Genomic DNA, 22,535 nt, shown 5'->3' with positions numbered 1-22,535 from the left:
CTTAATGTGAAGGTCGAAACATAGTGTCTATTTTAGTTTATGTTAAACTAAAGTTTTACTCTAAGGCAGTAGTGGTTTCCATAATTTTCATAATGTCTTTGAATCACTGTGTAAGCATGAAGGAAAGGATTTGATGATTTTTCTGTTAATGGGTTTAAGGAAAGGTATGATAGATTGTGTGTTTAGTCAGAGTCTCCTTCAATAAGTCTTTTGACTTCATGGAGGTGCCCATACAATAATAATAATATATTTTGATCTTCGAAGGCATTTTTCTAAAAGCTATCAGCCTGGTATATGCAACATATACCAGGTTGATAGTTTTTAGGAGTATAAAGAATGTATGATAATCCCATTGCTCAAGGGTGGTGCGAAGACCGATCTCACTGCTACCTTTTCACTGTACAAGGAAACTCATGTATGAAGAGGAAGTACTAGAGCTCTTGCATAAATTAATATCAGCACGGATGCTAAAAGTGTATTCACCTGAACTGGCTATTCCTTTGAACTGGCTATATAATTTGAGTTTCAGAACAGCGAAGATTCCATAGGAGTGGAAAGAATGTACGATAATCCCATTGCACAAAGGTGGCGCAAAGATCGATGCATCAAACTTTCGACCAGTCAGTATCTCAAGTGTCGTGGTGAAGATTTTGGAAATGTTGGTTAGGGCTTGCATTCAGAAATGGGTTGACATCATTGAATCTCTACTTTGTAACAAACAGCATATGTTTACTAAGGGAAGGTCATTGTTGAGCAACTTGCTCACATTCTATAATAATGCTACCACTGAGTTAGACAAGCGGAATGGATACACCATGATAGTTTTGGATTTTGCTAAGGCTTTTGACAGAATACAGCATGGAAGACTGTTGCATAAATAGAGAATATGGGATTGGATTATAAACATTAGCATGAATAAGAGGATGGCTTACTGACATCAAAAAGTTGTATATGGCAGTGTGAGTCTACAAGGTTCAAGGTAACCAGTGGTGTGTCTCAAGGACCAGGCTTTGGTCCATTGTTATTCAATTTATACATTAATGACACTGGGGAAGGATTTGATATGTGACATACAGCTATTTGCTGATGATGCAAAGATAGATAATAATAATCAGGAGCACTGCTGATATGCAGTACTTGCGGAATGATTTGAATATGCTGGAATTGTGTGCATATGAAAATCTGCGTTAGTTCAATGTTAATAAATGTCAAGTCATGCACTTTGGTGTGATTAGATGTTCAGTGTCCTATTATATTGGTGGGATTATGCTAGAAGAAACTGATCAAGCTAGGGATCTTGGAGTTTTAGTAGATAGAAAGTTGAAGTTCAGGGGGTTGTGTAGCAGAGATTGCAAATGCAACTCAAATAATAATTGCAATACTGAAACGAATGTTCACATGTAAAGATAAGGAGGTCATTTTGCCTCTTTCCAAGGCCTTGATAAGACCTCACTTGGACTATTGTGTGCAGGTCTGGTCTCCTTGTTTCTGTGATGATTGTGATACAGTGAAGAGAGTGTTAAAAATGTCAGAATTGTGGAATAGTGATTATGAAGCCAGATTGAGAATTTGTATGCTGCAGACGTTAGCAAACAGGAGAAAGGTAGGTGATATGATTGAGACTTACAAATTTCTGAAAGGGTCATACAGTATTTTGGTTGATGGAATTTTTCATTTTATGGAGGGTAGGGAAAGGATGCAAGATCATCCTTGGAAGCTGAGAATGAATACCGCCAAGATGTGAGTGAGGGTTAGATTTTTCTCTCATAGAGTGATGTGGTTTCGAATGGATTGCCATTGGATGTTGTGTGTGCAAGCAGCAAATGAATTGAAGAACAAATATGATAGCTGGTGCGTGTGGTATGTGGCCTCCCTCGATGAGTCCCTGACTCCCTCTTAATAATAATAACATTGGATTTTTATAATCCAATTTGGTTGGAAGGTGGGGTGGTGTGACTTCTGGTAAATGTCTACCAGTATTGTGTGGGTTTTCTGTAAACGGAGAATGCCATGGATTCATCAGGTTGGTGTGCAATCAGAGTGTCTAGGAATGTGAGACTGTTGTTGTGTTCCTTTTCTAAGGTTAATTGTATCCTGGGATATTGATTATTTAGATGTGTTAGGAAAATGTTGAGAACATCCAGGCCATGTATAACTACGTAACATAGCCAAATAGTGTTTAGGTGGGCAGAGTTTAAGGCTTTCTCCTTGAAAGTCTTTATGAAATAGTTGGCCAGGAGTTGAGAGAGTGGTGAATCCATGTCTGTTCTCTCTATATTCTTATAAAATTTTCCTAGCCAAATGAAATAGAATTCATGGTGAACTGATAGGGTTGAGATATTGTGAGGAAATATAGCTTGGATAAGTTCTAAGGTATCTTTAAGTGAGACATGGGTGAATAGAGAAGAGACATCAAAATTGACAATTATGCCAATGTGTTGGAATGTGAGTTTTTCTGTACTGGCTTTAAAGTGGACTGAGTTTTTTAATGTCTTTTTCTAAATGTTTGACTAATTTTTATCTGGATGATTCAATGCCAGCCATCCACAATGGGACTTAATCGCACATTTTGTTTATCGATTTTTTGGTGGCCCATATCTTTGGGATGGGCAGGGGGGGGGGGGCAGTTCTAGGGTTAAATGGTTTTAGTTTATTGGTAAGATCATAGTCTAAAGGTAGGTGGGGAGCAATTTCTTAGTAGAGAGGCAAGCTTATCTGTGTAATCGTTTTGGTTTAAAACTAAAGTGGCATTCCTTCCCCTTCTGCTTTCATAATTACTATTCTATTGTTTGTTTATTTCTTGTAGAGTTTCATATTCTTTCTTTCCTCGAGAGGTTGTGTTTCAGTGGTTTTTGCCTGTGTAAATATACTGGCTACTTCTAATCTGATGTTATTGACAATATGGATAAGGCTGTCCTTATTCAACTTGTATCATGATCTTTTTTTGCATGAATTTTTATAGGTGCAGATGCCATAGTTTTGGCCACAAGCGAGTGTGCTAGTTGTGTGAAGGATGAGATGTTTACAATGGTGATTTTCTGAGGTTGTTGAAGCTTGAAAGCTGAATTTTTTAATAGGCTGTCATTTTTTTTGAAAAAAAAAAAACTGTCTGCTGAAGCCTTTGAGATGGCAGAAAGGATCATCTAAAGGTCAGCATTCAGCATAGCAGCGATAGGATTAATATACAGGGTGACCCATAAGTCATGAAGGAATTTAAAATGTGAATAACTCATAAATGATAATAAAAAAAATTTCCAGGTTCTGAATTTTGTTATAACAAAAAAAATAAATAAATAAAATAAAATAAAAATAATTAATAAATAAAAAAGTTACTAAATGTTTAAACTCCTTCATTGCTTATGGGCCATTCAGTATATGTTGTAATTTCCTCAAAATTAATAGTTATATTTAGAATTTCAATATTATTGAATTTCAAAATAAATTTCAAAAGGGCAAATCAGATACATAAAAATCATTCCACAAAATTTTTTCCAGCTTCATTTGGTCCTTTTTTTCACTGTTTTTTGACTGAGAAACTTTATCATCTTGAATCTTTGACAATCACGTGGTTGTTGGTGACTTCATTGCCAACTGCTGCATGCATAGTTATCAGCAACTTGCACAGCATTGTTGCCAAAAGTTTTTGTGATATTGAACACATCACTGCATTCAAAATCATATCTGAACCTTGTTTACTTTAACCCTCTCATGCATAAGGGGCCTCAGATCATGACATCATTTTTAACAGATATAGGGCACAAGTGTAGCAAAATTAATGAATTTATGGTAATATTGTAAGATTAAATGGTACTGTATCATCATTATAATTTTTTATAAATGAACATAAAAATTCATGCATGAGAGGGTTAATATGAATCCAAATTATCATAATGTGATTCAAGTCAAAATATAATTTTTTTCCTCCCGTAATAGTGGCTGTATGCTTTTGGCAGATGGCCAATTCATACTGTTTTCACAGTCATAGAGAAAATTGTTTACTGCAAACCTTCTATGGCATACATAGAAGAAATACATGAAAACATTGTAGGGTTGCTAAGAGAGAGATGGCAACACACCTCCCTGCAAAAGCTCAAAAGCTGATGAAAATTAATGGCTTTGTTGCAGTAGTTAAAAGTTGAACACACACATCTCTGAATATCATTTCAGAGATAGAATCATGGTGACATATATATGGCATCACTGCTCAAAAAGTTAAATGATCATACTACTTGGGATTAACTCTACTTACACATTCTGGAATGATAAAAAAAAAAGTCAACTTCCTTCCTAATAGATTCATTTTTAATACGAATCCATTATTGATGTCTTTTGTTCACTCCCCTAATTTTTCTCAGAACTCTGATATCTGTGGCTTCTCCATATGGGAAGGGCACAGATATTATTATTATATGGACACCTCCATGGAGTCAAACTCATTGAGGGAGACCCAGTCTATAGACACAATCTATCATACCTCTCTTTGAACCCATTAACTGACAAAACACTCAACTGACACTGGCAACCCATTCCACTCATTCACAACTCTCCAAGCAAAAAATCTAGTCCTTACACCCCTGCTGACCACACCTTTATTCAACTTCCAGGGATGTTCTGGTCCCTCTAGCCAAGTGCTGAAGCATTTCCCCTGCATCTATCCTATAAAAATCCTTTAAATAAATTAAATGATTCTATCATATCCCCTCCTCTTTTTTCTCCTATCAACCAACTTCTGCAATCTACACACCTTCAATCTGTCCTCATAGGGCACATTCGACAGGCCACTCGCCATCTTGGTCACTTGTCTCTGAATCCTCTCCACTGCTTCCACATCCCCAAGAAACCCAGTAGACCAGACTTGAGCACAGTAATCTAAATGTAGGCATATCAAGGCCTTATAAAGAGGAATAAGAGCCGGCCTGGTTGGCTGAGGGGCTAGCATATCCACTCTCCAGCCAAAAGGCTGTGGGTTCGAATCCTGCCATGGGCATGGATGTTTCTGATTGTCTATGAAAATACTAGTGATGGTGGTCAGCGGTAGATGGCATTGGTGTAGATGATGGAGGTAGTTTTGGTTGGTGGAGAAAGGTGCCCTCCCTCGATGAGTCTTTGGACTCCCTGGAGGTGTTACATAATAATAATAATAATAAAATAACAACCTCTTGTCTCTACTTGTTAATGTATTCCTCCTTAGCCAAGTAATCTCATGTGCTCCCTTAGCAATATGTCCTCTAAACTTTAACTCTCTGTCTACCACCACTCCTAAATCTCTAGCTTCATCTATTTCCTGGAGCACAGTGCCATCAATGTGATAAACAGCTTGTAATCTATTTATCCCAAAGTTCATAACTGTACGATTCTTGACATTAAACTGACACTCATTAACTTTTGCCCATACTGACAGGCTATTTAAATCATCCTGCAAGCTCTCCACATTGTCTTGATTAACTATTACTCTTCCTAATTTCGCATCATCAGCAAACAAGTGAATATTTCCTTTTAGGTTACTTCCTATTTCGTTTATGTACAAATTAAACAGCAATGGTCCCAGCACTGAACCTTGTGGAATACCACTAGTCACCTGATTTTGTCTCGATTCTGCCCCTCCATATACAACTTTCTGATATCTGTCCAGCAGCCATCCTCTTATCCCCTTAACCAGTGTCATATCCATCCCCATTTGTTCTGATTTGCATAACAGTGTTCCATGTGGTATTCTGTCAAATGCCTTTGCAAAATCCAACAAAATCATCGTGTAGCCATTTCCTTTATCCAACTTAGCTGTTACTCTATTATAAAAAGTTAGTAAATTACTACAGCCTGACTGACCCTTCACAAAACCATTTTGACCCTCATACAGTATCATATTTTTATCTACCCATTCTTGAATTCTCTTTTTTACCAATTTTTCTAGTACTTTCACCACCACACCTGAAATACTGATTGGTCTATAATTTGCTACTGTAGTCTTAGAACCTCCCTTATGCGAAGGAATAATTTTTTTCTCTTTCCACTCCCTTTGAATTCTACCAGGGCTGAGACTTAAATTAAACAGCTTAGTCAAAGGCATTGCTAGTTCTCTTGCACATTCTCGCAAAACCCTACCTGATATCCCATCTAATCCCATAGCTGTATTTACATTGAGATTCTGCAATATCTTAAGCTCCAATTCATCCACCTCTTTCTTTTAAGGTTACGCAGTGATCAGCATTCATATTTATGAATTTAGAGACACCTTCATAGCAACCACAAAGAAAAAAGTTCTCAATACAGGAAGACTTGAAGTTTTTTTTTTTCCCCTGTACTGTACAGATCCAGAAGATAATTGTAATATAACAATATGAACTGTACAATTCCAGAAGAATCTTAGTATGTGAGGACTTTAGCAGAGTTTATTGTAGTTTTTATTTATAATTTATTTATTTTTTTTTTATATTTTTTTATCACTAGAGGTCAGTCTAAGAAAAAGATTAATTAACAATATAGAGTTAATTTACCTTTATAGAGTGCAACAGCATGTAGCTTGGTTCCTATACACATGTATCCTTCTGATGATGACCTCAATACAGGGGTTGAAACGTCAAGTTATTATTTTATTAATAATCATTAAAGTAATCTTTTTAACGCATATGTTTTGTGTCCCTAAATTCATAAATATGAAATCATCCACCTTTGTTCCCATATTAGTGTCTGTCATATAGGTTAAAGCAGTAGCCTCACTACGGAGATATATGCTTGGAAAGTGATCACTCAGTAACTCAACTATTTTGTCCACTTCCGTCTCCTTATGACCATCATCGCTCATTAAGGTTAATCTTCCATAATCATTCTTCCTCTTACTTGCCACATAATGAAGGAACTCCTTGGGATTTCCTTTGGCCAGCTCGGCTAAGTTCTTCTCATAATCTGATTTTGCCTTCCTTGCCATGCTGGTCACCTTTCTTGCATGAGTCTTGTACTGTTCATGAGTTTGCTAGTCACCTTCCTCTTTATATACCCTCCACAGCATTTTCTTCTTCTGCAGCTCGTGCTTAATATTATTCATCTATCTAACTCATACCCGATTAACCCTCCTTACCCTAGGTATACAATTTAATACTGCTTCCTCTAGATGACCCTTAACTATATCCATGCACTACTAACATTCTTAACCTGCAGTGTTTTATACCATGGTACAGATTTAAGCTTCTTCCTAAGCATGCCATAATCACCTGCCTTGTAGTTCCACAAATATCCCTTATTGATAGAATATTCCTCATGTTTTACAATTTCCCAAGTCAAGACCGCACGGTCACGTTCATTAATTTCAGGTAATGTTGTCAACTTGGTTATGGATAGCTCTTCTGATCCTATGACCAGGTCCAACCCCCCCCCTCCACCCTTAGTCCCCTTCATAACATGCTATCTTAAGTAATTATCCATCAGCAGGTGTCTAAATTCTATTTCCTTTCTGCCATATGATCTTTCTTTCTCCCTTCCAGTCTATATCTCCATAGTTGAAGTCCCCCATAATAATCGCTCGACCTGTACTCATTGTACTAATTTGGCGATGCATGTCTTTCAGATCATCTATGGAATTCCCTGGCCTACTGTATATTTTGTCTTATCGATCTTTATTTTACACCAGATTGCTTCAAATGAACAGCCACCCTCTTGCCTGTCTCCTATTCTCTTTGGTCACAATTCATCTGTAGTCATCAACAGTACTCCTCCCCCCCCCATTCCTGCCTTCTCTATCTTCCCTGAAAATATTAAAACCTTCACATTCAATCCCTGTAACTACATGATATGAGAGTTTATGGTGGAGGGGGACCTCCCAGTGATAATACTGTCCCTGTTTTGTTCTTATTCTTTGCTCTACTTCTCCTGAGCCTTTTTCTACTATTATCTTATCATCCTGATCACCATCACTGGGAGGTCCCAGTGATGGTGATTGGGGGGGGGGGGGTCCTGGTAGTTTTACGCTACTGTCCTGGAGTATCCAGCTAGGATTAATCATTTTGTGAGCTTGCCTGCAAGTGTCAACATTGTCATGTTAAGTCTCCTTTCTCATAATCCAGAAACAGCCCCAATTCTTGCTGTGGTGCTGGTATAGTGTTTGGGATAGCCCTGTCATTCCACTCCCGAGTGGAATTTTTGGGAGTGGAACCACATATGAATGCCTACTCAGAGAGTAGGCATTCATATGTGGTTCCATAGTGGATTTGAAGCTCTGGCACTGAATCAACCCTCCCTTTGAGTATGAATAATTATTCATGCTCTTGTATATCAGGGGTCCCGTCAACAAGCCTGAACCCAGTTCAGAAATCATAACCATCAACAGAAAATCAAAGTTAAAATATAAAGCTGCAACAAAAACACAACTTTTCTTAATCCTACATTCAACAGAGGCACAATCACTTGGAAAAAATATCACTCTTCTTTATCTGGGAGGGTTTGGCAGGATCTCCAAAATCTGTAAAAAAAAAACTGCATTCAGCAGATATCCTTATTGAAACAGTTACAATAGCACAATCCGAAAAATTACTTCATGTAACATCTATCAGAACAATACCAGTTACGATTATCCCCTACAAAACTTGAAACTTTTCTAGAGGTGTAATATTAGAGTGGGATCTCCTTGATCTTTCTGATCAGAGGATCTGCACTGAACTTAAGGATCAAGGAGTGACTTCCATAAGAAGAATCATTATATGTAGGGATCGGTACTGGTTTTATCACCAGGAATCTCATCCTTACCTTCAACATACCAAAACTATTTATATCTGTCAAAAATCAGGTTATCTCAACTGTCCAGTAAAGCTCTATATCCCAAACCCTCTACACTGCTTTAAATGTCTGAAATATGGTCATTATCAACTGCCTGTTGCATCACTAAAGATCAATATATGTCATTGAAAATCTCATCACTCCAAAGTGCTTAGCTTCTCACTTACTAACTTTAAATTAACAGCCATTATCATTTGCTCACACTTCCAGCCTATTCAAATCACCTTGTAAATGCTATATATCAGTATTATCTCTGATTGCTCTGCCTCTTGCTGCATCATTAGCAAACAACTGTCAGCTCCTTTCCAATATCATTTTCAGAATCTCAGTTTAAAGCAGAAATAATTGACTTGCTTGGTTAGAAAATTTAGATGTATTGATTTTTTAATAGATAAATAGCCAAGCCAAAGTATTTTGAGCTTCTTTCTACAAAATAGGTTTTCATATGTTCTTATGGTAAAAGAAGTGAACACACTATTTATTAACATGGATGATTTCTAACTAGAAGTTTTTTCTTCTAGTTAGAAATTCTAACTAGAATAAAAACTAGAAAGTCTAGTTTTTATTCTAGTTAGAATAAAAAACTAGTATCCTAGTTTTTTATTCACACTTGGATATTATGCTTAGAAGGATGCTCTAAACATAATAGCCAAGTGTGAATAAAAAACTAGGATACCTGAAAAATAGTGATGGTACAAATATGTACCATCACTATTTATGAAAGGGATGAAATATTTAGAAACCCAGGATTTACTCAGATCTCAGAGGCACATATACTACACACCCTGCCCAATTTTTCGAAGATATTATTATTAGTAATGAAACTTCAGTCTATTACTACAAGGCAATTTTGTAAACATAAATATAAAAATGAAGATTTGGAAACCCTTCATTTTTATGTTTATGAAACTTTTAGGTGAACTTTTTGGCATAATGAAACACATTATTTTGACATCCTTTGTAATCCAGTTGAGACTCAATAAGAATACATATTGTTAAACTGACAAAAAAACTAAAACCCTACGAAGAAAAAAGATCTGAAATTGTTAGACATACTTGATATTGCAGTGCTACATTCAGCCTTCTGAGGAGTCACCTATGTAAGCATCTCTAATACTGATGAGGAATTTAAGAAATAAAAATACCATCAAATCATGGCTCATAAGTCATTTACCATGCATTTTAACAAAATGTTTTCAGAATCATCATGGATGTATAGAAGACAGTTTAATAACCGCTGTCCTCAGTTAACTGACCTTGTATCCTTGCTTTAGTCAGTTCCACCTAAACCCTGTATATGTGTTTTTTTTTTTCATATGTAGTTACAGTTTATAAAACAAACTACTGAAGCAAATGTATTAACTAACAGTATGCTGATGATAATAAGGCGATTGTCATCAGCATACTTTTTTTTAGGTTATGTGGTTTCTTAAATTCACATTGAGGATTGGTTTCTTAAAACTGCTTGTGTGTGTGTGTGGGGGGGTTGAAATTCGTCATTTGCAATATTTATAAATTTTAATTTACTTATTTTTCTTTATTTCCCATTTATAGTCTTATCTTAATGTTCTTGATGAGCATGCTAAAAGGAGGAGTAGGGCACAAAAACGAGGTAAGGCATTCTTTCTCCTATTTTTATATAATTTCTTATAAAATAATTCATTCAGATTAAAAATTAAGCACTTTGTTAAAATTATTTATGTTTGAAAATGTAAGCATGTGGAGGTGGCAAGTTTTTGTTATGGGAACTCAGATTTTTCACCTCTAAAACAGCCTGAACAACACACTCAGTATATATATATATATATATATATATATATATATATATATATATATAATAATGCTAGCTTCATAACCTTAGTTGCATAATGACTAAGATTTCTTATTTTTCTTTTAACTTTAGACAAATTAACTAAATTCTCTCTCTCTGTGTGTGTGTGTGTGTTTGCATGTGTGTAAGCGCATATTCTTCCCCCCCCCCCCAAATTCATTTTTTTCAATTTAAAGAAAAACAAAAAACAATCTTCATTCTTTAAGAAATCAAGCATGCAGAGATGATATACTACTATGTGTTTCAAAATGAATAATTCATTCCATCTTAAATGTTAATAGCTAGATTTGTGGGAAAAAATTACACACACACACACATAAGCATGCAACTATTCTTCATGGAAAGTATTGCATATACCAGAAATTATTTATTATGAAAATATTGGAATCCTTTTAAATGGAATAGTATACAATTCATTGTTGTCATCATTATCATCCTTTCTTGGTATTTTCTCAAAGAGTGTATAATTTGTAAGGCCTAAATATCATCAAATTTCACACTGCAGCCTTCTATTACATCACTAATTCCATTCATCTACATAGACCTTAGTCCAGGCCTTCTGGATATTTTACCTGATATGCTTGCATTAAGCACCTGTTTGAAGTTTAATGCATTACTTTTCTTTCACTTTCTGTGCAAGTGACCATATTCATGAATGCTAAGAATTTTCAGTTTCTTTCTAATATCTTCATTTTTCATGATTCTGTTATTGATGCCATCTTTCACATCCTTAATTTTTTTCTCAGAACTCTGATATCTGTCATTTGGGCAATTTGGGAATTAGCCAATCAAATTGTACTATCTATTAACTTAAGCTACAAATGCAAATGATATTTCCTTATATGTATTTGAGATTTCATGCTGTCTGGGGCGTCACTCGGTCAAACAAAGCCCTGACTGTTTTCATCAGGGAACCAGGGAGAACAGTGAAAAGTCAGCTACTCAAACAAGCTCCAGCTCAACATCTAAAAGAAGAATAAACACAATGTCAGAAGAACTGAAGATAGTAACCATCAATATAAGGAGTATTAATGGAAAGGAAATCGTAGAAGAAATGGAAAAGTACCATGTTGACATAATTGGCATTACTGAGACAAAGAAAACAAAAACTGGAGAAATCTTACTAAATAATAAGCACAGGATGTTATATTCAAGCAATAATGATCAAGGAAATGAAGGAGTAGCAGTAGCATTCAACACCAAAAATGAAGATATACTTCTTGATTGGAAGGTAGTTTCAAGTAGAGTGATGTGGACAAACTTCAAAATGGGGAGATGGACAATGAAACTTATTTGTGCCTGGTCCTATAGAAGGTTCTTCTAAAGAAGAAGTGGAGGAATTTTTTAAGTCATTAGAACAGGCAGCTTGACAAAGAAAATGGAAAAAAGTATTCCTTGTTGGGAATTTGAACAGCAGAGTAGGAAATGAATCCCACCAATCATATAGGAACGTTTGGGAAAAATTTGGAGAGAAGGGCAAAACTAATAAATAATGGTGAGTATTTGCTGGATTTCTGCTCAGGACACAGGCATCATTACTAACACCATATTCCAACATAAAGATTTGCACAAGTTCATGTGGAGAGAGAGAGAGAGAGAGACAACACGAGAAATAACAAAAGTCTCATTGACTACGTCATTGTTGATATTGATATCTTCATGCTAGTTCAAGATCTAAGAGTGTGCAGAGCATTTGAAGTACGTTACCACTGGCATCTCGTGTCCATTTAGGGTGGGTGTGCTGTTATGGGGCTTATGCAACCTGCACTACAAAATTCACGTCAATTTGACTGTATGATTGCATTTTTATTGATGTGCTCATCTTAATTGGTCCAGTGCAATTAATTTGAGGATAACTTTGAGGAATACTTTAATTTATTAATTAATATAATTTTAAATATGGAAAGAATAAAGTCAAATGAACAATAGCTGATTCATGCATGTCATTTATGTAAGAAGCACAAAGGATTTCTGCTTTGTGGTGAGATTAAATTATCATTGGCAAATACTAGAGTGAGACATAGATGATTTGAATTTTGATACAATTTTTAAACACAGCCATATAGTATGCACAGAAATCAGATAAAGTAATCACTTGGGAAATTATTATGGGTTGAACCAAAGAAAGGCTGATATAGCTTGTTTTACTTACTATTTATACACAAATTCCAACCTCCTTTGACTATAACCATACAATCCAAAAGCTCTAGTAGAAAACGGGACATGTAAATATGAACAAAAAAGGTTATAAATTATTTATAGAAAATTGTATATTAAAATATTGTCTATATCAGTGTCCTGAACATGTCAGCTCACACTTCATGCACTCAAAACAGATGAAACTCACAATACAAAAACAACAGACTCATGACAAATGGCAACATTCAATTGAATTGCTTCACACAATAACCAATCACAGCCGCTAATAACGGGGTACTTAAGGATCAAAGCTATATAACTGAGAGGAGACCTCTACATAGCCTTCAAAGGAATGCAGAGAACCGACCAGGGCTTCTGACCCAATGTCCAATCCTCACCTAACAGGGTATACCATGAGAAGGTGAGGATATTGAATCTACCCGGATATTGAACGGACGAGGATGGGCTGGCAATTTGGGATTTAGCCAAACAAATTGTATTCTTATTGGCTTAAACCAAAATTTCAAATAATAGTACATGACAGAATTTCATGCCGGCTGGGAATTTGCTCGGTTAAACAAGACCCCTGTTGTTTTCACCAGGGAACCAGGGCAAACAGCAAAAAGTCAGCTACTAGAACAAATCTGAAAGCACACCCCAACTCAACATCACCAGAGTTAAAGATTGGTACTATCAACATAAGAAGCCTGAATGGCAAAGAAATGGAGCTGAGGAATTGAAATAAGTACCAGATCGACATAATAGGGGTGACTAAAACAGAAAAGACAAAAACTGGTGAAATCTTTTTGAGCAATAAATACAACATGTTATATTCAGGCAATAATAATCAAGGAAAAGAAATAGTAGCCATGGTATTTAACACTAAATACGAGGCCAATCTTATTGAATGGCAGGCAGTCTCAAGTAGAGTGATGTGGGCAAATATGAGAATGGGGAACTGGACAATGAAACTTATTTGTGCCTATGGTCCCGCAGAAGGTTCTACTAAGGTAGAAGTGGAGGAATGTTTTGAGGCTTTAGAGAAAGCAACTGACACATGAAAAATGAAAAGTTGGTCCTTGTTGGGAATCTAAATAGCAGAGTGGGAAATGATTGTCAGACATACAAAAATATTTTGGGAAAATTCAGAGAAAAGAGCAAAGCTAATAATAATGGCAAATACCTGTTGGATTTCTGCTCAGGACATGGATTGGTTATTACTAACACAATGTTCCAACATAAAGATGTGCACAAATTCACATGGAGAGAAGAGGCAAGGAATAAGAAATGTCTCATTGACTATGTTATTGTTGATAGTGATGTTTTCCTACTGTGCAGGACACCAGAGTGTACAGAGGATTTGAAATTGGAAGTGAACACCATTTAGTCTTGAGCAGGATAAAATTGAATTTCATATTGAAAAGAATAACATTTAAGAAAGTTTTAAAGCGAATAAAAGTTGAGCAGCTCTCAGATGTGAGCTGTCAACTAAAATACACAAACATTATTCAAGAAATAAATGAAAGAGTTTGAGAACAGGAATCAAACCTTGGAGATTCAGTGGCAAGCTCTGAAGAAAACATTGATTGATTCTGCCATGTGAACTATATGGATCACATTATGAAGGAAAGTGGTATTAAATCTGATATCAAAATTGGAGGTGTTAATCTCAGCTCTTTGCTTTATGCTGATGATGTTATCTTCTTCTCCTCTCTTCCATCATCTATGTGGATGATAATGAGGCCGAATGAACTCTTTCCACTTCTGTCTGTCCCAGGAGAGTCCAAACAATTCTGTCCAGTTTGGTGTCGCTTGTTGTGATTTGGTTTTCAGGCCCGCTTTTATTTTGTCTATCCATCTAACTCTGGGCTGTCCTTTGAATTTTTTACCTTCCATCGTTGTATTCAGGGCTTTAGATGGTAGTCTTTCTGTTCCCATTCTGGTCACATGACCAAACCATCGCAGTTTTCTTTCTTGGATTTTTTCTATTATTTTTATTTCTTGTTTTAGTCGTTTTTTCCTTATGTCTTCGTTTTTTAGTTGATCCAGCAGAGATATTCCAAGTAATCTTCTTAGCCAACCCATTTCAGTAACTAATAATTTTTTCTCTTCAGCCTCTTTGAGATTCCAGCATTCACTTCCATAGAGGAGTATTGGGAGGACCATTGTTTCATAGATTCTTATTTTTTTTACTTGTTTGATGTCTCTTGACTTCCATATTTTATTAAGTCATCCAAAAGTTTGGGATGCTTGACTGATTCGTCTGTTTATATCTTTTATAATTTCACCATTGTACTCAATAACTCCTCCAAGGTAGGTGAAGTTTTGTACATGCTCTAGATTCTTACTATCGATTTCAGTTTTCAGATTGGTGCTTCTATTTGCATAATTTTTGTTTTGTCTATATTTATGTTTAATCCAGATTTTATACACTCCTCCTTTTATCAGAAATTTGCTGTAGATTTTCTTCTGTGCTTGCAAGTAATGCAATGTCATCTGCAAATTTTAAATTTGTCACATTTTTCCCATATATTTTGATTCTGAAGTCTTCATTGTTTAAGGCCTTATTGGTTGCTTCTTCCAGTGTAAGAACAGGTCTAGTGACAGATTGCATCCCTGTCTTACTCCGCTCTCTGTGTGTGGAACCAGTTGGTTAAAGTGTCCTCCATTTGTACTGCACTTTCAGATTTCTCATACAGATTCTTTATTATTCTTATGGTTTTGTTGGGAATTCCAAATTCTTCTATAGTTTTCCATAGTTCTCTTCTACAAATTGAATCAAATGCCTGACGAAAGTCTATGAAATTTATGTAGCAACTTGGGTTGTACTCGAGTGTCTTTTCTATTATCTGTCTTAAGGTGAATAGTTGATCAGTTGTGCTTCGCCCTGGTCTGAAACCGGCTTGTTCTTCTTCTAGTACCAGTTCTATATATGGCTTAATTTGTTTTTGGAGTACTTCATAAAAACCTTACTTGGAATACTGAGGAGGCTAATGCCTCTGTAATTATTGCATTCTGTTTTATCTCCTTTTTTGTATATAGAAGTTATGACTGATTTGGTCCAATTAGTAGGCACTGCTTCGTTTTTATAGATCCTTTCAAATAATGTTTTTAATGGTTCCAAAAGTTGTTCCTTTCCTGCTTTTAAGAATTCTGCATGTATTTGATCAATGCCAGGTGCTTTCCTAGTTTTGAGTTTTTCTATGCTGTGTGCTATTATTTCTTTGGTAAAGATATTTGTTTCCTCTTCCATTTCAGTGGCTGGAATCATAATATCCTGGGAGCTGTTTTTATTATATAAATCTTTTAAGTATTCTTCCAATCTGTCCATTGTTTTACTTTCAATTAGTTATCCCTCTTGGTTTTTGATCATTATAATTTTTGTTGTCCGTGTCTTGCTAATTTGGTCTATTTGTTTATATAATCCATGAAGGTTATTTTCTTTTGACAGCTTTTCTGTCATTTTGCATTTTTCTTCTAACCAGTTATTCTTGTCTGATATAGAAAACTATAAATTAGAAAACTAGATAACTAGTTTTCTAATTTCTCTGGTTAATCTATTATATTCATTTCTGTTATAGCTCTGTTTTAGTTTTATGCTTTTCCTTTGATTGCTTAACCTTTTTACTTCATTCGAGATCCAATCCTTTTTACTTCCTCTTTCCGTGTAACTGATTGTTTTTTCTGGCGAATTTAATATTATTTCCTTTAATTTGCACCATTGTTCTTCGATGTTTATATTCTGTTTTGGTAGTTCCTTCAGGTTTTTATCTAGTTCTAGTTGATATTTTCTTAGAATATTGTTGTCTTGTAGTTTTTTTACATTCAGTCTCCTTTTGACTCTAAAAGTGCTTCCAGATTTTAACTTTATTCTTAGGTTTGCTAATACTAACTTATGGTCTGATCCACAATCTGCAGAAAAGGATATCTGCAGTTTAGGATACTTGTTTTCCATCTTTGGTTTACAATAATATAGTTTATCATATTCTTGGTTTGTCCATGTCCATTTTCTTTGGGGTGTTGGATGTTTAAAGAGAGTGTTGGTTCTTGTTAGTCTGTTATTTGAGCAGAAGTTTAGCAGTCTTTTGCCACGTTCATTGCTTTCTCTATACCCGAATTTTCGGATTACTCTTGGCCAGGTATCCCAGTCTTTGCCTACTTTTGCATTTAAGTCTCCCATTACAATTAGGAGATCTTGACTTGATGTCTGCTGCACTGCTTTCTGCAAATCTATATAGAACTCCTCAATGTCTTCTTCTAATGATGTCGAAGTTGGTGAGTATACTTGAATAATAGTTAGTGATCCAATTGATGTTTTAAATCTTGCTTTAATTATCCTAGGATTGTAGGATAATAGAGAGTTTTGAGCTCGTTTCACAGAGTCCAATCACTTTCCATCAGTGGTTGTCTAATTCATGCAGTAGTATTTCCGATGCTCCTTCCTGGTGAAGAGTTCTTACATTCCATGTTCCTATGCTTGTTATGTTTTTTTTCCCTGTCTATTAGGTGATGTTTTGTCCAATAGCATGTTTTTCGCTATTTTGGTTCCCTAATAGTGAGCGCGACCCTTGTTTGACCGGGCGATGGTCGAGCCAGCATGCATCTATGTATCTTTAGGTTGGTTAGAGTTTGTTGTATCGAATTCTAGTTTTTATTGTACAATGGTTGTATTTTATTCAATCCTTTCTAACCTAAACCTTCTTCTATCTTAACCTTATTCTACCAATATCGTATTGGCTGTGCCATTTATGTTGTGTCACCGATTTTGCTTATCACAACTATTTTCAACCTTTGTACTATATCTCCGTAATACACTCTATCGTGTAGCACGTGGTACCTCTGAGGGACAATGGAATTTCCTCGAGAACGAGGCAGTACCAGCATATCAGAGTGTCTGAGATTTACCTCTCGTAAAACGCCAAGAAATTTATTTGTTTCGCTGTGCCACTTAGCGCTATTAGATTATTAATATTAACAACCAAGAGGTAATCTCAGGACAGTACTTAATGATACCTATCAACTCTGCAGACGTGACCAAAATTTACTCTTTTCTAATATCCCGCATAGGTTCGCATTAATATTTTATAAGCGGTTCATCGAATTCCAGAAATCACAGAAAGTCTTTGTTAGAATCAAATGCAAGGTTTATTATACTCAAAAGTTGATACACATAATAACATAAATTATAATCCCATCTTGAGTTCCAGACAAGGTATATAATATTCAAACACTACTATTACACTCATAAAATATTATACAGTAGCTTCCTAAAGTAAGAATTATATTAACCTCCGCTAAAGCATTAGTCATGTACTATTATCACATTCAATCTAAAACTCCGTAGCTCTGTCAGACTACACAAGATAACATTCATATCTTTCACAATCTCTTTATATTTTACCAATTCTTTACTCTAACATATCCTTAATCTCATTCAATATAAAAGCGAACTTAAACACAACGACAGATAGTAAGATTAAATTCAATATCCCTCTAAACTGATAGCAATACAATCTTATCCTATATCATTAATGTTCCCTTTCCATAACATATTAACATGGCACATATTCTGTGAAACACAGAACAAGGTTTACTTATCTTCCCTTTTCGGTTCTTTAGTGCTTCATAGATTTACAGGAAACTGGCCTTCTGTGGACAGCCAGACTTGCTTCTTTTCATGGAGAATACGGCCGCCAAGACCGTAGCTGCCTATCGGGAGCCGTCTGACATCGAGGGCACTCGCACCCTACACCACCACGAGAGACGAACACACAGGAGATCCAGGGACAAAAAGCCTTGTTACAGGGCCGCATGACCCTTATATTTCCCTCTTTCCTTCTCGGCGATTCTCGCCCTTTTCGATGTCCAGCCAACTCACACGTACTACTACGTCATGGTGTCCATATCTCTCCCCCGCTATTGCACGTACGCTGACGTCACGTTGTTTACTTGGGGCGAGCCACTCCCTTGCTTTATGACTCTGTAACCTTTGGACTTGACTCCCCGCCAACTGTTGAATTTGTGCTTACATTTTATAATTCTTTTATACATATTTTATAATGCTCTGCTAATGTTTTATACCTTCAATATCAATTTAATCACATTCATGAACGGCACAAAATACATACTTATTTACCCTTTCATTAAAGAACTCACTTGATTTATATATACATAATACTTATTCTACACTTAGAGGCAATTTATTGTATTTATCTCATTCTTTTGTTTGGAAAAGCATGTTAGACTGTGATAAGATAGGAATACATAAATTTCCACTCTATCACAATCTAACAAGTTCATTCGGTTTCAATGGCTAAGGTTTCATGAAGTGTCAACCACCACTTCTAGACCTGAATTCAGCTGCTTTTTTTAGTAGACAGTAGAAATCAGTTTGAGAGGAAAGGGTCACTCCCCCCCCTTGCCCTCAAGTTGCTTTTAATAGCACTGGGGGGGAGTAAGAAGTCGAGCCTGTATATGTATCTTTAAGTTGGTTAGAGTTCATTCGGTTTCAATGGAGTGTCAACAACCACTTCTTGACCTGAATTCAGCTGCTTTTTTTAGTAGACAGTGGAAACCAGTTTGAGAGGAAAGAGTCACCTCGCCCTTGAGTTGCTTTAATAGCACTGGGGGAGGGGGGAGTAAGAAGTAAAAGAGAGTAGAAGGAAAGAGGAGTGGAAGACCAGTCTCAAGATATGATATACCAAGTATATATTGTATGAAGTAAGATCAGGTCTAGCTTGGGTATCTCGGGTTTGCCATGCCCGTACTCACCAGTGTGAGCCCCTGATGATGTTATACTTCTAAATAATTCCGCTACAATTCTGCAAGCTTCCCTGACTAAATTGAATAATTGTTGTAATAAATATGGTATGAAGGTCAGCATTAAAAAGATAAAGACAATGAAAATAGGCAGAAGCATTGAAAATATCAACTGCATTGTGAATGGAGAACTTATAGAACAAGTAAAACATTTCAGTTACTTAGGCACGATTTTTAGTGAAGATGGTAAGTTAAATATGGAAATAGACAACAGAATCAACTAAGCTGGTATGGTAGGAAGTCAACTGAATAAGTTTATATGGAATAAGAGAGAAATTAGCCAAAACACTAAATTAGCTGTATACAAGAGAGTGTTTAAACCAATTTTAACTTATGGATCTGAGAGCTATGTTAGAAGTAAAACACTTGATCAAAGACTAGAGACCACAGATATGAGAGTCCTGAGAAAGGTTAGGGGCATGAACAGATGGCATCAATGGCAATATCATATTAAAAATGAGGATATTAGGAAGGAACTTGATATTGTCAGCATCCAGGAATGGATTACAGAGCTAATATCAGGTGGTATGGTCACTTAAGCAGAATGGAAGAAGAAAGATTAGCAAAACAAGTGTTCTCTGCCAGGTTGGCAGGAAAACGACCCAGAGGAAGACCAAGATATAGGTGGATTGATACAGTAAAAAGTGCCTTAGAAGACAGAAATATAAGAGCTGATAATATTGGAGTCGTGACATTTAACAGACTAATTTGGATGAAAATTGTCGATAGGAGATAGGAAATTAGTAATGATGTAAATTTTTCATGTAGTACTGTCATGTCCTGTACACTCCCTTGAAGGTGTATATATATCAGGAATTTGATGATGATGATGAACCACTATAAATATAGATGGTGAACCAATTACATATGAAGAAATGGAATACTCTCTAAGCCAAATGAAAACAGGTAAAACACCAGGCCCTGATCAGATCCCTATTGAATTGTTAAAGAAAGTAAATGAAAACACACTTAATGACCTAAAGGTTATTTTTAATAACATCTATGATTCAGGATACATCTCTGATGATCTAAGGAAATCCATCTTTGTCACTATTCCCAAAATTCCAAGAACTTTTGAATGTACAGAATATTGACTAATAAGTTTAACAAGCCATGTTACAAAATTACTACTGAGAATAATCCTAGAAACAATAAAAGGCACTTTGTCAGTAGAAATAGAAGACACTCAATCAGGTTTTCAAAAAGACAAAGGTACAAGAGAAGGAATCTTCAATTTGAAAACATTACATGAAAGAAGCCTTCACAACCAGAAAATATATCTGGTTAAAAGGAAAAGATCTATGTATAATTACAAATATATACTGGAATCAAATGGCCTCAATAAGATATAAAAATACATATTTTGGCAACTTTGAAATCAAAAAAGGAGTAAGGCAAGGATGTGTCTTATCACCCTTACTGTACAATATATATAGTGAGCAAGTTTTTAAAAAATTTCACAACTGAAGGGTGTAAAAGTCGGAGGTAGGAACTTTAACAACTTCAGGTATGCAGATGACACAGTTCTTATGGCTGAATCTGAAGATGATCTTCAAAATTTAATCACAGAAATTGTACAACAGAAGCTTTGACATGGGACTAATTATTAACCTAAAGAAAACAAAGTGCATGATTATATCAAAAGAACCAATAAATAAGAAACTGAACATAACTGTTAACAGAAAGAAAATTGAACAGGTTCAGTCTTTTATATATTTAGGACAAATGTTTATAGACAGAGAAAATTCCCTTAAAGAAATAAAAAGAAGAATAGAGATAGTAAGAAAAGCCTTTACTGATATGAAAACTGTTCTAACATCCAGAGACATTAATATAGACACAAGAAAAAGATTAATGAAATGCTATATCTGGTCAAGCCTTCTCCACAACAGTGAAACTTGGACTCTAAATAAAGAAGCAGAGAAAAAATTAGAAGCTTTCGAAATGTGGACCATCAGAAGAATGTTGAAAATACCATGGACAGAGAAAATGAAAAACGAAGATGTTTTAAAGAAAGCAAAAATGAAAAGAACATTAATGAAAATAATTAAAGAGCAAAAATTTAAATATTTTGGACATCTAACCAGACAAGAAGGCATTCAGAAATTAATATTAGAAGGTAAATTGGATGGAAAAAGAGGGAGAGGTAGACCCAGGAGAATGTGGTTCGAAGACATTAGGACTGGACTGGCTTGAATTACCAAAAATGTTCCAGAGCAGCAAAAGAAAGAAAAAGGTTCCGTGACATGGTTGCTAACCTCCTTCTAGGAGATGACACTTGAAGAAGAAGATGAGGCGCTAACAACTTCTGGGCGCTATTGCCTCAATACACACCTGTGCCTTGCCTTCTGGGCGATTTACTGGAAACTATTGGAACGTTAATGATTTGACCCACTGCACCATCTGTAAGTCTTTTTAAAGGGCTCAACGATGTCCTTATTTGTGACTGCACCCCAGGTTATTAACACAAATGTGATGCAATGCTTATGAGTGGAAAAGTGCCCTCTTTGTGAACATTAATATATTGTGTTTAATTTTAGGAATTACATGAATCCAGGAAACAATTAGAGGAGTCTTTAACATGAATAAATACAAAATACAATATCAGTGATATTGCTGTTCTATGGATATATATTGCACACCTAGCACATGCAGAATATATGACCCTGAAAGTTACCATTATTTAGTACTAAGAAAGATAAAAATCAATATCATTGAAAAAAAACAGTCTGTAAGGAAGTTTTTTATAGAGAATTAAAATTGAGCAGCTTTTACAGGTAAATTGTAGGCTTGACTACACAAATATTATTGAAGAAAAAATAAATTAAAAACGAGAACCAAACTTGGAGTCTCAGTGGCAAACACTAAAGGAGATTGATTGATTCAACTAGGGAGGCATGTAGTGACGTTGTCTGCAAGGATAGAAAAATAAGAACATATGGCAGGCACAAGAAGTTAAACAAGCAGTTCTAAAAAAGAA

General features: G+C 35.6%; 1 protein-coding gene across 2 annotated transcripts in view; it reads left to right on the top strand.

The window, feature by feature from the left end:
- The window catches only part of Hacd2 (3-hydroxyacyl-CoA dehydratase 2), a 226,783-nt gene that overhangs the window by 55,382 nt on the left and 148,866 nt on the right, over positions 1–22,535 (top strand). For both annotated transcript variants that reach the window (XM_090391398.1, XM_090391399.1), the window contains exon 4: positions 10,321–10,378. In XM_090391398.1, coding sequence (XP_090247524.1) covers positions 10,321–10,378 — 58 coding nt within the window. The remainder of the gene's footprint in view (positions 1–10,320; positions 10,379–22,535) is intronic.

This window comes from Typopeltis vanoorti, chromosome 4 (genome assembly GCF_054136105.1).
Source record: "Typopeltis vanoorti isolate ZY-2024b chromosome 4, IOZ_Tvanoo_1.0, whole genome shotgun sequence".
Lineage (NCBI taxonomy): Eukaryota > Metazoa > Arthropoda > Arachnida > Uropygi > Thelyphonidae > Typopeltis > Typopeltis vanoorti.
The sequence above is the reverse complement of the archived record's forward strand: the minus strand, read 5'-3'. Positions and strand labels throughout refer to the sequence as shown.